General features: G+C 37.3%; 1 protein-coding gene across 10 annotated transcripts in view; it reads left to right on the top strand.

Annotated features, from left to right (window-relative positions):
- Positions 1 to 16729, top strand: part of adgrl1a (adhesion G protein-coupled receptor L1a) — a 251355-nt gene that overhangs the window by 105717 nt on the left and 128909 nt on the right. For all 10 annotated transcript variants that reach the window (XM_067456792.1, XM_067456761.1, XM_067456776.1 and 7 more), the window contains exon 2: positions 5912 to 6077. In XM_067456792.1, coding sequence (XP_067312893.1) covers positions 6008 to 6077 — 70 coding nt within the window. In that variant the 5' untranslated portion in view covers positions 5912 to 6007. The remainder of the gene's footprint in view (positions 1 to 5911; positions 6078 to 16729) is intronic.

Here is a 16729-nt window from a genome sequence, read left to right as displayed (position 1 = left end):
CAGAGAAGGTCATGGGGAGGAGAGAGGGAGGATGGAGTGATGGTTGGAATAACGAAGGAGAGAACAGAATGGATGGGAGCTGGGAGGAATCAAAGGGCCTGCAAACGGCTGCCAAGCTTGATGTTCGGCAGGGACAAAAAAAAAAAAAAAAGAAAGTCCAATTAACTCTTAAATGCTCTTAACTGTTTCACCGATCATTATTACATATATGGGTCTTTAGCGACCCGGATCTATATCTAACATGGATGGATCTTTATCTGTCGTGATAATATAAAACTCTCCACTGTCCTCATCAGAGCTCATTTCAGTACATTCAGCATCTGCCTCATATTCACCATCTCAAACATATTCACAAAACTGTCATTTTCAATATCTTCAAAATCAATATTTTGATCACTGACTGCAGTAAATCTTTGAGCCATTTCAAGTTTTGCTGATGATTCTTCCTATTCTTTTGTTTTCTGCCTGCGGTGACTGTGAGTGAAACGTCACTTCATCATTGAGTTTCAGACACTGACACCTTGAGGAGTAAAGGTGAATTGCACTTATTCATTAAAGTGCTAAACTATTGTTGTGCAGAAAAAATATATACTTACACTGTTACACACCTCGGGTCTTTAGCGACCCTATACAATTTTTACAAAAAAAAAATGAATGGGAAAACAGAAATTATTTTAAATTATATTTTTAATTTTAAATAGTTTATAATAAGCAACACTAAGAAGGTTGATATCTAACTTTTATAAACAAATAATGAGCAAGAGGGTAGTGAATGCTGTCTTGGTCACTAAAGACCCGAGGAATGCGTTAAAGTATTAAAATCTCTAGAATGAGACACTTTTTTTTTTTTTTTGTCTATTCATTAAATAATCCTAAATATAAATGTATCATGGTTTCCACATAAATATTGAGGAGCATAAATGTTTTTAAAATTTATTAAAAAATAATAATATTAACAAAAATGTTTCTTGAGCATCAAATCATCATATTAGAATGATTTCTGAAGGATCATGAGACACTGTAGTAATGATGCTGAAAATACATTATACAGTATTATATAAATACTTTGATCACAGGAATAAATACATTTTAATATATATTAAAATAGAAAACATTTATTTTAAATTATGTTAATATTTCACAATATTAGTTTTTAACTGTATTTTCAATCAAATTAATGCAGCCTTGTTGAGCATTACAGACTTTTCTCAAAGACATTCAAAATCAAATGTCCATGGTCATGCATGATTCATCAGAACAATATAAACCTTTTTTTTCTTTTTTTTTACTCTAACAGCTTTCTCTAAATTGATTTTCTGATGTAACCAAGGCCGTGCAGGAGAGTAATTAACAAAAATATATTATTTATCTACTTTCAATGATCCAGTGAAATTCTAATGAATAAAATCAAGTGCCGCATTACTCTCTTTCCCACCAAATATTCTGTTTTAATTGGAAGTTTGTCCAATTATGAAAGTTCAAGCTTGGCTCAACTTCAGTTTGCCATGCACAGTCATTGAATCTGAAAAAAATTGCTACATTAGTGTGTGTGTGTGTGTGTGTACGGGTTTGCACGACATTATGGGGCCAAAATTGGTCGAACACTTTTCCACACGAGGGGGAAAGCACATAACGTTTTCTGTGAGTGTTAAGATAAGGGGTTTATATTGGGTTAGTGGATATTAAATATCATTAGCTCAGAATTTAAAATCATATTCCTAATGAAAAGGCATTGTAATGTTTGGAGTTCCAATGTGAGAGTGGACATCCCCGTTTTTTTTATTTTTTTGTTTTTTTTATTTGTATGTATTATTGGCCGTCTATTTTTCGCATCCATGACTAGGAAGATCAATGAAAAGAGAGGTTTATGAGGATCAAAGCAAATCCCCCTTGAAGAAACACACAGGCACACACACACACACACACACACACACACACGCACGCACACAGTTTCTCCTCCCAATAAACACGCAGTACGGTCTGTCTGTTCTTTCTGAACGCACAGCAGGGGCAGCATTAGCTCTAATAATTCAACGCATTTCTGTCGTTTTTTCCTTTCAGCCCTGAAGGAAGAGCAGCCTCCAAGAACAAATGAAAGAAACTTCTAGACTGTGATTTATTTCATTAGGCAAATGAGATGTGTGAGCCCTCTGGCAGTACTGACTCGAAACTGTCCACTCTCTCTCTCTCCCTCTCTCTCGCACGCTTGCTCGCTCTCACTTCCTCCTCTTTATACCTTTGCATTTCTCTCTCGTCTAAACGTGCACAGAATGGCCACTCTCTGTGTTTGCATGGTGCATGTCCTGCGGTGGGCCGTACGTTCACATCCATGCATATGTAGCACGTCACGTCCAATCAAGCTCTGGAATGACTGGAACTGAAGTGTTTGCCAGAGAACAGCTGTTGCTGTGTTAGTGCAGAACAAAATGGCCGCCGTTCAGCTCCAGCCGACTAACTGTACTTGACCGCCGTCAAGTGTGCGCCGAGAGCTCCTCACAATTATTTTGACTAAGTGTGATGTGAAATGGGACGTGTAGAGCCAGAAAACACAGATCTGGTCTAAGCAACTGTGTCCATCTGGCTTCAACAGAAGAACTATATTCGTAGTTCTGGTAGTTTACCTGAACGAGAAAAGTGATTTTTGAGACATTTTGGAATGTGACATCATGTAAAATTGATCTTTCCTAGTTAGAAGGCTTTGTTGTCAAGTAATTGTTTTGGGCCTCAATCTAAACAATTCATTTGAATTCACAGAATAGCATATGTTTCTCTTTTGTTTACTTGGTTACTACTGAATTAACACCAGGGAACAGATGTTGATGTGTTAGCAAAGAACAAAATGGCCAGCTATCAGCTCTATCTGTCTGACTCCACCTGACCGCAACCACGTTTGCACTCCTCAGGTATTTTGAATTAGTGTGATATAAAATGGGCAAAGACAGGCCACTACAGCTTTTCTATTTAACTCAATTTATCTTCAAATGATGGGTCACCCATTACAATAGCAAATATAGAAGATGAAATTGACCATAGACGGGGACAGATTACACTAATACCTGGTAATGGATTGTATTTGGACACATTTTGGAATGCAACAGCTTGGTTGTAAAATTAAGATTGCTTATCATTTGTATGTTTTCTGGCCTCAGTTTGAAAAATTCATTTGAGTTCTTATAACAGCATATGTTTGTTTTGTTTACTTAGTTACTACTAAATTATTGGCAAACAGTATCACAGAATAGTTGTGTTGGACAGGGAACAGATGTTGTCATGTTAGTTCAAGAACAAAATGGCCGCCATTCAGCTCTAGTCATCTAACTCCGCATGAAAGCTGCCAAGTTTGCACCTATAGAAAAGCTATTTTGACTAAGACTGATATAGAATGGGCATCTTGCACAGAATTACAGGAAACCTAGTGTTTTGCTATTTTACCCATGATCTCTTCAAACCATCTCAGCAAGCAATTTTGCGTTTAAAAGATGTCTAATAGCCGGGGACATCGTTGGGCCTAATTTAGGGGGGCTGAAGCTACCCCAAAAGTTTCCTAAGCCCCCCTAAATAATAATAAGATTCATCAATAACCGAGTCCTCATTCATATTTAGACGAAAATTTATAGGTAAATATTTATAGAAAACCTAGAGTGAACAGGCAAAATACACGAAATGGACTCTTTTAAATGAACTCTAACGAGATATAATAACGAGATGTTATGTGTTTTAACAACATTTTTTCTCCTTATAAGGACAGTGGCGTAACTTTAACCTAGTAATGATGAACGGTGCAGCCACAAATAATATAATAACTATCTATACGCCTACTTCAATTAAGACATATATTCAAGAAATGTATTAAAACAGAAAGACGCTATAGTTTCAGCCTTAATTACTGGTCGTGGAAATAGACCAGTTACGCACATCAATCCATTCCAGACGATCTTTGCTTCTTATTTAATATACAGGCAATTAGTTGATTAAACATCGATGAAAGTTAAAATACAATTTATACAAATTGAAATTAATTTTAAAGAAAGACTTTCTAGAAAATAAAACTCAAAGTGGTCAAAATCATGTGTGACCATAAGTCTCCAGACATATTTCAAATCTTATATCTTACTCATGCTGCTCTCTTTTAGTAATCAACATATGAAATTAAAATAATAATATAGGCTAATATTTAGTCCTAAATGTAGCCTATTTAGTTTCATAGTTAGGCTATGTTTTTTTTTTTTTTTTTTTACCCAGGCCCATGAAGATCATCTGAAGATGAGACAGAGTTTTTTTTTTTATTAAACTCATAAAATACAATAGAATTAGAGGAATAATGGATTCTAAACACAATAAATCCACATTATCATGGAGACCTTGAAGCAGATCTGAGGGAGAAACACCCACAAACACCTCAAACATGCCGCTTAAGTACCTTATAAGGGGATTTCCTTGGCATTAATGCTTGGATAACACACACATCTCATTCCAATAAAAATTATGGCTAGTGCAGTGGATGAGATACACAAACCTACCAACATAGGTGGCATAATTTTTGGAATGACGTATCGCGAGAGGAAAATAATACATTTTAGTCGCATTACTGCATATAATGGAAACTGTCATTTCGCAATAGTTTTTTTATTGACATTTAGAAACTATCGCTAAAGTTTGGCGCAAATCTGTAATGGAAACGCGGCTACTGAAAGATGTGAGTGCAAAGATTTTGCAAACGCAGGTTACAAATACCCTGGGGGCTAAGCCCTCCTGTCTTCCAATCTTAGTGGCGTCCCCATCCCCCGTCTAAACACAGCCCTGACATCTAGGCAAAAATGTGGGATGTCAATGAAAATGTAATAGATACCTAACCATTTGTGGCGGCAGTGGCTCAGTGGTTCATGTAGATTGGCTACAAACTGAAAGGTTGGTGGTTCAATCCCCGGTTCCACCTGACCAAGTGTTGAGGTGTCCTTGAGCAAGACACCTAACCCCAGCTGCTCCCGATGAGCTGGATGGTGCCTTACATGGCTGACATCGCCGTCGGTGTATGAATGAGTGAATGTGAGGCAAAAATGTAAAGCGCTTTGGATGGCCATAGGGTCTGTTAAAAGCGTTATATAAATGCAGTCCATTTACCATAACCCAAGAATAGACTAGTCATCAAACACCTTGTAATCACAGTTGACTTTGCTTACATGATGGAATATCGTACATCACGCAAGTTATTTTGGCAAAACATGTAACCAAATTATTAATTATTTTTCTAGAAGTAGGTTACTCATAGCCAGACTATTCCAGGTGAAATGACAGCTTTTGATTGCTAAAATTGCTCCAACATGACAAACGTTGTCCTAAAAGAGTAAACTGACAATAAACGGGGACGGTTACTCTAAAACCAGTTAATGAAGTACATCAGGACTCATTTAACAACACATGAAATCGAGCTCGTTTTGTATTGTTTGCATGTTCCTGGCCTCAGTCTGGACAGTTCTTCTGATTTTATATTCGAACAGCATGTTTTGCTTTTCTTTACCTGGTTACTACTAAATTACTGGCAAACAGCATCACAGAATATTTGTGCTGAACAGGGAACAGATGTTGATGTGTTAGCGCAAGAACAAAATGGCCGCCCTTCAGCTCTAGCATGTCTAACTCCACCTGACCTGCGCCAAGTGTGCGCCTAGAGCTCCACTCAATTATGTTGAATAAGTGCGACATGAAATGGGCCGTGCAGAGCCAGCAAACGTGGAACTATTTGGCGCAACAGTGGGCATCTCTCTTTGACAGAATGAACAGAATTACAGGCCACTACTTTTTTTTATTATTATTGAGCCACAGACGGGAACGGCAGACAGTACGAATTAAGGTCCTGCTATTAGTATTGATCTCTGTTTCTCATTTGTCTCTCTGCTTCTCTTCTCACCAGGTTCTCCATCAGTGAGAGGGCGTGAGGGAAGGAGTGCCCCACATTCAAGCGCCCGCTGACCACACTCCCCCCACCACCCTTCGCTCCATCCACAGCATGGCTCTCTCTCTCTGGATCCTCTTTACGTGCACCATCGCCCTGAGCAACATCAGCCTGTCTGCACAGGGTTGGTACTCTACCTACATCTCTTCAAATCATTGCAAAGCGAGCTGCTGAATTTGTTGTTGTTGTTTCTGGAATTTCTAATGTAGTTTCAGACACAGTGCATTTACATAAGGCCAGGCGAGTACACCCAGGTAGATTCAGATGTTTGGGCGACACATGGGAATCTTACATCCTCATTGCGCATACATTTTCTGCTACAATAGAGTCTGTACTCAAGGGGCCGGTCGAGTAGCCTCTCTATTGTGTTTGCTATTAAGCCAGCTGAGTTACTATTGAGGTAGAAAGAGTCTTTAAAAGATTGGCTGTGTTTAACTCCACTTTTAGACAAACTTCCCTAAGCACTTCCCCTCAGGGGAATCCCCGGCATCATTTTTCAAGTGGGTTCAACTTCGTCCAGTTGTTCCTAGAAAATCATCAATCAACGCCGGCAACCAATCAGTAATCAGCAACTATTGATTTCGGTATTGCATTTACATCAACAACTTGGGTGTGATCCCATGGTACTTACCTGAGCTCAAAACATTACTTTAAATAAAGAAACTTTATGGTCACTTGAATTTGATGAGCAAAGTTGTTTCACTTAGTTTACTTATTTACTGTTGACAAACAGCACAAAATCTAATCAATAGCAGTCACATCAACATCAAATCGAAAAGGGCTGGGTTGATAATAATTATTGATCGATTTCTATCTTTATTTTGATAAACAGATATGGAATCTTAAATTCGAAAATCAACCTATTAGTCTTTTCTAATTTCCGCTGATGCAAAACAAGCAATTCACTTAGCAATATTTGTAGCATGCATACCTTCTAAAAATCACAATAAGCTTTGTGCTTTATTACTTTTGATATGAAATGTCTAAGCTTTTAAATTCTGCCCGGTTTTGATTATTATATCTAAAGGAGCTACTGAATTTGGACTTTGTTGTTAAATGTAACCTTTTACGAGTTTATTTACAGCATTGAATCAAAAAACATATTTTCACAAGATGTTATATACATCTCTGGTGTCTCCAGAATGTGTCTAAGTTTCAGCTCCAAATACCCCCTAGATCATTTATTATAGCTTGTCAAATTTGCCCCTATTTGAGTGTGAGCAAAATAATGCTGTTTTTGTGTGTGTACCTTTAAATGCAAATGAGCCCCGCCCCCTTCCAGTAGAGGGCAGATCCTTTACGCGAGCTTTGGATACTCCTTCAACAACAAAACAGTCGAATCCAAGGGGGTAATCTAGCGCTCGGAAAGCGTTCCACCCATAGGGGCTGCCATTGCTAACCATGCCAGCACCTGCTGTTAGCATCCCATTGACTCCCATTCATTTTTGCGTCACTTTGACAGTGAATAACTTTACATCTGAGGTGTTTAAAGACTCCATTTGTCCATTATTTTTTTCTAAAGAAACACGACAATGCATAAAAGGCTCCATTACCTTGTATCTTAAACTATCGCCCCGTAGAAGCTGTTTTTGTAAAAAATAGGCTAACGATTGCGTCATAACCAACACGACTCTGTCGCACAGTTGAGAAATTACCGTATAGACAGGAGGAGACGCTCAGAGACAATCTTTACTGTCTATGAGGCAGTCGGGGGGACGTGGAAACATAAAGTTCGATAATGTCAAGGGGGAAGAATGGGGAGAAGCCAGAAAACATTTAAACAACGGGATTCAGATTTCACTTTCCACAACTACTAGAAGACCTACAGCTGTCAGACAGGTTGCTTACGTCACATCCACGTCGTCAAGCTCAGTCTGAGCTTGCGCAGTTCGCTCAGCCATCAGGAAGTGAGCGCCTCTGATTGGTCATTTCCGCCGTTGAAGTCAATGGGATAGCTCTGTCCATTTCTTTTACTGTCTATGGTCGAATCTCACTTAGCCAAAATGTCAGAAATAACAAGCTGTGGAGTGCAGTTACATGTTAGTTACCAGACCAGAGTCCGACACAGATAAGAGACTCAGGAAAAGGATGAAACGTTTAGACTGCACCTGGACTTTTCTGAATTCATCGACTAACATGTACCGCCATGTCAATCTATAAATTGTTGTGTAGGTGCTCGTGTAGAAATGCAACACATCCGCCAACCGATTATACACTCCATTACAAATATGTGTTTATGAACTACTCAGATGTCAGTGATGCAGTCATGCGTAAAATGATTTGATGACATTCTTTGGCACAGTTCCTTCAAAAATGTAATTAAACCATGGTGTCCTCGATAGCTCAGATGCCCAGCGTCTATGGAGACTGGTATGCTCATTGGTACATCCAACAACAGAACATTTGTAATGTTTTTTTGGCACAGACATTGTGATACTCTAGCTAGCTGATACAGCAAGCAAACAGGAATGACGGTTTCTGTGCTTCTCACTCAGGGGTGTGTCTATGATAAAAGGCAGATCATCAACAGTAGCCGCGTTTCCATTACAGATTTGCGCAAAACTTGAAATATTTTCTAAATTTCGATAAAAGGTTATTGCGAAATATCTACGTTTCCATTAACCGATGTTATGCGACTAAAACTTATTTTTGTAGGTTATTTCAAAAGTGATTCCATGTATGTTGGTAGGTTTATGCATATCCCAGCCATCGCATTAGACATTATTTTTAATTGAAAGAGACGTAGACGTGTTATCTAAGCAAGTAAAGCTTCTGGGTGTTTCTGCTTCGAAGTCTTGGTAAATTGTAGCATTTCTTTGTGGCTTAGAATCCAATGTTCCAGTTATTGTGATGCGTTTAATAAAGTACTCTGTCTCGTCTTCTATCCAAACATAGATAGAATGTCTATGGATAGATGCCGCGCCATCGCCGACTGACCTGTAAAAATGTTTCCATTGCAGTTTTGAGAAAATTTCCTTTTTCGAATCGCCTAAAAAACCACCTCATGCGAGCGTAAAAACTTTTTTTGCGATATATGGGAGTTTCCGCGAAATTGACCTGTTTCCATTGGGCGTATTTTCTGTTCGCAATTTCAATTTGCGCAATTTGATGGCTTTGACGGCTAGTCATGGGCGGGGTTTCCCTACTCTTGCGTAAAAAACAACAACATTATAATCAGTAAAAAAACCTCAATACCCAGCTCTATAATCGAACTTGAGCATGTTTCTTTGGTGCGGACCTCAGTTTGTGACACAACTTTCGCACTACAGACAACAACAGCAACAAACTTTATGGTCGTTTGAACCACGCAAAAACACTTCTTATCTTTTACCAATTATTGAAACAATAAAATGATTGACTACAGTCACAGACACCTTTAAATTATAAGTGCCATTTGAAGTTATACTGGTGTATACTGGTCTCCTCTGCTCTAAATGGGCCATTGTGGATGTGTGTGAGTTGACCGTTTGTGGTGGATGGAGGGACACGTGTGGCAGTAAAACTGGTTTAAATGCGATGGGCCTGAGGTCTTTGGATGGGGGATGTAGTGGGGGTCTGTCCAGCTAGTGCCCTTCCACTCCGACACCACCGCACCATCTGCTGCTCTGCGGGACCCGTGCCAGGCCTAGAGAGCAGGGAAGCGTGCGGCGTTTGCTTGTCCAGGTGTATTTGGTGGCTGCTGTATTTCCTGTGTTTAATTTGCCTGGTTCTGCCGCTGTGAATTGATGTGATGTACTCAGTGTTCCATTGGACACGTTTTGGCCCCAAGCTCGGAGCCGCTTCATCAATGTGTTGTACGTGTGTGTGTGTGCGTGCATGAGTGCCTCCAGCTGTCTCTGTGACCTGGCTCTGGATTAATAATGCATTAATAATCAATTGAATGTTATCAAGGTTGTGCTGCTAGTGCAGGCAATTTGGAGAAATAAGGAAGCCTTCGTTCCTCCATGGGCTCATTGATCGCCTTGTGTTGCCATTAAAGTGTGCCACAAATAACACACTCACACACTGCACATCATTCTGTTTCTCATTTCTGCTGTTCTTGCCTTATTTGTGTGTGTTTGTGTTTGTGTGTGTGTGTTAAAATGTCCCCACAAAGATAGTAATAGCAGACATTTTTGAGAAAAATAGCTTTACAAAAAGTCTTCTGTGGTGTGTGTGTGTTTGTGTGGATCTATATAAGGGAGACTAAGGGTATTTCTCACAACTTAATACTCAAATATTACAGATCACAGTTTCAACAGATTCCCATTTTGAACGTATTCCTAAGAATCCTAAAAAAAAAGATCACAGTTTCCGCAAAAATACTAAGCATCACAGCTATTTTCAACATTGATAATAATAATAAGTAATGTTTCTTGGGCATCAAATCATCATAATATTATAATGATTTCTGAAGGATCATGTGACACTGAAGACTGGAGTAATTCAGTAATTCACATGAATAAAATATTTCAAATATTACAAATATTTTATATATTTAAATAGTAAACAGGTATTTTACATTTTAATAATATTTCACAATATTACTGTTTTACTGTATTGGTGAAAATGAGAGACTTCTTTTAAACATAAACATAGTAATAATACAAAAACAAAATTAAATTGTATTGTATTGATATATAATATGATCAATAATATCAATAAATATTTACAGATTTTGGTTGTCTCATTCGTTGTCTGTATAAACACATCTTCTACTGACCACTGTGTTATAATATCAATTATACATACATACATTATATATAAAGTTATATTATACTAAATATTATGTTCTATTTTTTGGGTCACTAATCAAATGTTGATTTGCGATATTAGAAGATCCTGTGAACTCCTTTGTAAAGATTTATTTTAACAAGATGCTTATGGAGTTCATGCAGCTGCTTACAGTAAAGCGAAAATTATGCATGTATTATGAATTTCACATTAATTTGGTAATGTAAATATAATTTGTGATGGGGACATTTTCTGATTTCTGATACTACTGTATCATAAAAGTTATTTTTGATTATCTTGTTTCTGTTTTTGTTTTTTTATGGGTGTTCACATACCCTTATTACAAATATCAACACATACTCTAATTAATCCACATGATAAAAACTTGAGTCTGGAAATGAGTGTTTTCTTATTAGATTTGTTTCAAAGGTGCCCTAGAATGAATTAACCTTGCCATAGTGAAATAACAGGAGTTCAGTACATGGACATCACATACTGTGAGTCTCAAACACCATTGCCTCCTCCTTCATTTGTAAATCTTGTTTGTGAAAAACACCACGGAAAAACAGGCTATTTCAACATAACTGTGACGCAAACATACTTAATATGTACGCCCCCAACATTTGCATGTTCATTTTAAGGCGGAAGTGTGCAGCCGTCGGGAGTTAAGATAAACAAGCGTCACGCGACGAAAGTGAAAACGGCAGATCGTCACAGATCTCCTGTTCCAGGCTGTGCAGGGGACGTGAGGACTTTTCATAGCCTTCCCACAGATAAACAATGTCAACAGTCATGGTTGATGTTTATTTACAATCGGATATACCGCAACAATTTAATTCAAAGTTGTTTGTTTGCTCGGCCCATTTCACCACGGAGAGTTTTTCTAACCTGGGGCAATATATCACGATTCGCTCAGCGTCTAAAACTGAAGAAAGGGCCGATTACAACCGTATTCCTGCAAGCAGTAAGTAGTGATTGTGTCCACTTCTTAACTGTCGAACCCATTTCTGATTAAATTGAAAGTTTTTTACTAAGACAACATTAAGATAATACCCCGTGTTGTCTAGATCTAACGCAAGATGCTAGTATTGGAAACTCTAAGTAGCTCACATAACAGTTTGTCAAATGACAAAGGTTAATAATATTATTTCCTGCCAGTGTTGTCATAAAATACAACAGTAGATACGCATGTCGATCCCTTTTGACAGATTTAAATCTAAATTAGCCTATATTTTATCATTAACATAACTCAGAAGCTAACTATGTTTACTACTATTTAGTTGCTTACAGATCGCTCACTCGAGCCTTGTAGCTAACGTTACCTTATTCCCCATTTAAGTTGAAACGATAGTCATTTGAAAAGGCTTCTAGTCAATTTGTTAAATAAATATAATATTTTTGACCTTAATTAAGCCACATACCCTCTATCTAGATATCAAAGAACAATTTAACATATTGTTTCAAATCATTCTATGGCACCTTTAAATTATTTTTGTTTTGTTTGCTTGTTCTTTTTTTCTCCCCTCAGTTTTTACAGAATATCTGTCACTTCGTATGGCAGTTTCAGGGCAGAAATATGACAAATAAGATTTGAAATGCTAAGTAAAAAATGATTGTACATTTTTCTAAGTATAGCCTCAAATGCATGCAATACGGTTACATGATTTTATCTTTACATTTTTTCACCCAACCTCCAGTGTTTAAATGTCAAAATTGGTGATCAGAAATTAATTGCTCATAGGCATGCTTGCAGGAGAGTGTGTGTATGTGTGTGTGGCCTGGTAAATCCTACGTTATGGGGACAAAATGTCCCCACAGAGATGGCATTATCCGAAATCCTTGTCCTTGTGGGGACATTATTTGGTCACCATGAGAAAACATCTTATAAATAATACTAAGTGATGTATTTTATTTGTATTTTAAATGTAAAAATGCAGAATGTTTCCTGTGATGGGTAGGTTTAGTGACAGGGGCAGTGTAGGGGGATAGAATGTATAGTTTATACAGTATACAAAGCATTATGCCTATGGAAAGTCCCCATAAAACATGGAAACACAACGTGCGTGCGCGCTCGCGCGCGCTTGTGTGTGTGTGTGTGTGTGTGTGTGCGTGCGTGTGCGTGTGTGCGTGTGTGGACAGTAACACTTCCTCAGTAAAAATCTAACATTAACCTTCCCTTAATACTTCCCTTTGTCCACATTTTCACAGTCAAATTTCTTCCGTTCGTCTAACACCGTCTGGTACTCTAACAGCTCACTCAGACATTCTCCAGCGTGTCTCATTCTTTTAACTCAGTCTAATACTCTGACGCCTCCATCTAACACTCTCGCATCTCGCATAAAATCACTTCTCAGTCTCACCCCTTGATCTCACACTCCTGAATCGCAGTGGAATGTTCCCACTTTGTAGCCGAGTATTGTCACTCTTCACTCTAATGCTCACTCATTTGTCAAATATCCCCCCTCTAAGACTTAATTTATGGCTTTTCGATTGAGTGAGACCTTGAGATGTTGAGTGACACAAATTAATGTCGAACATCGCTCACCGCTGATGCCGGCAGCGTGGATGGTTTCATGCGGCTCTGAAATGTCGTCGGGTAAGCAGCACTGCCGGTGATTGCCGTAGCGTTTGATTGGTTCGCTGACAGGAATGATTTTTATTGTACTTTCGAATGGTGTAATCTGTTTGAAGTCAATACAAAGTGCTTTTTGCATCCCATTTTACTTTTGAAATCTGATGTGTTTCAGAGTGAAACAGGATATGCAATAACAACCAAAAATGTAGCGTAAGACTTCAGTTATTGGTTTGACGGTGAGCAATTTATATTGCGCATGTGCCTGAATGAGCACCATGGCTCAATTTGTCAGAGAATATACTACCAAGTGATAGTAGAGTCATTTAGCCTACAAATATAGCATAATATAGCATCTGATTGTGTTCAGTTCTTGCTCTGCAGTAAACCTCTGAGCCATTTCAAGTTTTGCTGATGATTCTTCCTATTCTTTTGTTTTCTGCCTGCTGTGACTGTGAGTGAAACGTCACTTCATCATTGAGTATCAGACACTGACACCTTGAGGAGTAAAGGTGAATTGCACTTAAGTATTCAAAGAGCTTTATTTTTATAATCACTAAAAAAACTCACTCATCTTAATTCATTGCTATCTTAAGAAGTCCTGTGATAAATAAAGCTGACTGCACAATGAATCTCTTAATTACATAATTGTTTGTTATGATGAGGGGATATTGCAAGCGTGCAGAACTCAGAATCCACTCACTGCTCAAAACACTTGAGTTTTTGTTCAGTGCTAACTTAAACACCTCTGATTGGTCATTGTGTTCAAGAAATCAACAGATATGTTTGTGATTGACTACATTGCTCAATGCTGCAAAAACACGTTGCGAACACAGATACGCACGGGATCGTTCGCCAAATATGTTTGCCAGTTTGCTGTTATCATGGTGAAAATTGATCCTAGACTAGTTATGGGCAGATTTTTCCACTAAAATCATTCAGAAGCAGCGATATTCACACTAGTCTCAAGTCCGTAGCCATAGGAAGGTCTTGCCTGGCCTTACACACACACACTCTGCCTAAATTATAAGATAATGTTTTTTTTAAAGGTACCATTGAAGAGATTAGTGTTCCTATGAGCTACATGCTGCTGAAGACGTTTGGATTGTGAATATGTGAATAGCCAAATCCACATAAATACGTTTTTTTTTTTTTTTTTTTCGTTTTTTTCTCAATCTTGAGTTTAGGGGGTTAAATTGCCATTCTATTAGAGGGGCACATTGTGTTAGTGTGTGGGGAACACTGTCCATTGCCAACAAAACAGACATTTGATGCAGTTTCACTCGCCTCATGACTAGGAACAAAAAACAGAACTCCATTACTGCTCCATTCACAACCAAAAACACACTTCTACCAGAAAGATTCAGAAGCCATGAATCGCAAAAAGTATCAAGTTTATTGATAGCCCTGCAGCAAGTATGATAATTAGAGTTCTTTGGCGTAGGCCCCGTCCTTACCTTTCGATTCGAGGGTAGCGGAGCGCAGCCGACCCCCGGGAGGTATAGGCGGGGACCATCCTGATGGTGGTGGGGAGGATGAAGGTAACTGTCGAACTCAGGCATGTGTAAGTAACCATCTTTCATATTCTGTGAATTAGGACGTGATTGGTTAGGTCTGAACGTGACATGTGACATAACATTGAATCTTCCTGGCAGAACTTACGCTAAAGCTTTCATTTCTTTAGTGACATTGTTGTATGTTTTTTAAAAAATTGTTTTAATGTTGGCCATGTCTAGCATGAGAAACCATCTCTTTAACATTATAAATAAGTCACAATGCATAAAATAACATTAGACCCTTCATTTAAGTACAATCAACTTTGGATGTTTAAGTTATCTCACCTTGAATTTCATTAAACTGAACTGTAATCCTGTAATAACTGTTTAAATAAAATAAAATATTTTGATGAATTACAATGTCATAACTTATTGATCTTTTTTTTTCAGTTTAATTATAATGTAGTAGATATTTTACCAGTATTATTAAAGTATTATCATTATTTTTGTGGCAGGCTCCTATACTGTAAAAAAAATATATATATATATTGTTGGTTTAACTTTAAAAAAAAAAAAGTAAGTAACCTGGCAGCCTTAAAATTTTGAGTTTATTGAAATTAAAAAAAATTGTTGATACAATGAAGGAAATTTGTTTAATAGAGAGAAAATCTAAATATTATTGTATTTGAACCACATAAAACAATTGATATATCATGAAAATAGCACAATTTGGCATGTTTTACTGCGTCATCAAAAATAAAACACACAATTACAAAATCTTTTAAAAATATTTGAGTAAAGGTCATCAATTCTCAAAACATTTCATTGCATTAACTAAACATTTTTATTTTAATAAACTCAAAATATTAAGGCAACCAGTTAACTTATTTTTTAAATATTTTTAATGTGTAAAAGTAAAATAAAAAATATTTCTCTGGTTATTTCAGCCTGATTTCACGAGAAAACATAACTATATTATGAGTTGGCGGCCCCAAATGAATTTTTATGATTTTATTAATATGAAAATAAAATAATAATCACTGTAAAAAAGTTTTGCTGGTTTAACTTAAAAAAGTAAGTAACCTGGTTGCCTTGAGTTTATTGAAGTTAAAAATTTGAGTTGATACAATGAAGGAAATTGGTTTAATCAATAGAAACTCAAAATATTATATCTGAACCACATAAAATTGTGATTAAATCATGAAAAAGCACAATTTGGCATGTTTCACTGCGTAATCACAAATAAAACACACACAATCACCCAATATGCTCACAAAATCTTGTAATAATCTTTTAATAAAGGTAGTCGATTCTCAATTTTTTTATTGTATTAACTTACATATTTAATTTCAATGAACTCAAAAGTTTAAGGTAACCAGGTAACTTATTTTTTTTTAAATACGTGTTACAGTATAATAATAATAATAATAATAATAATAAATAAATAAATAAATAAATAAATAAAATATGAAGGTCCACCCTAAACCTAACCATCAGAAGCAGAAACAAGATTGTAACCTCTTATGGGGGGTTCGTAAAAAATCATAGTCGCAAATTATGATTTGCCACAAGAGTGTTTTGGTTATTGGAGGTGGAAGAACTCATATAGCATGACTGAAACACTTTGAAGTTAGATGAGGGAAATCTCAAGTGTTCCCACCTTTGTCTGGAATGCAGCATTAGTCACATTGCTTTTATGGCTCAGGTAATTGGCTAAAAAAGCCAAGCCACCGAACTGAACACCCATGAGCAAACATGACAGATTTCCAGTCATATGGTCCTGTGGCACCGAACAACTGCTGTTGAGATGAATGGGAATGCTAACAGGTATAATACACCTCCTTCATCTGAACATTGGTAGACGGGAAAGTGTTTATGAAACTTCCATTTGGTGACTTTACACACTGCAACTTTAGATGACCTCATTCGGCTCAGTTAATGCTGTTCAATGGCATCGCACTGCAATACAGCTCTTTGTAGTCAAGAACATAGTCG

This window comes from Pseudorasbora parva, chromosome 2, assembly GCF_024679245.1.
Source record: "Pseudorasbora parva isolate DD20220531a chromosome 2, ASM2467924v1, whole genome shotgun sequence".
Classification (NCBI taxonomy): Eukaryota; Metazoa; Chordata; class Actinopteri; order Cypriniformes; family Gobionidae; genus Pseudorasbora; species Pseudorasbora parva.
This window is presented reverse-complemented; position numbering and strand designations above follow the sequence as displayed.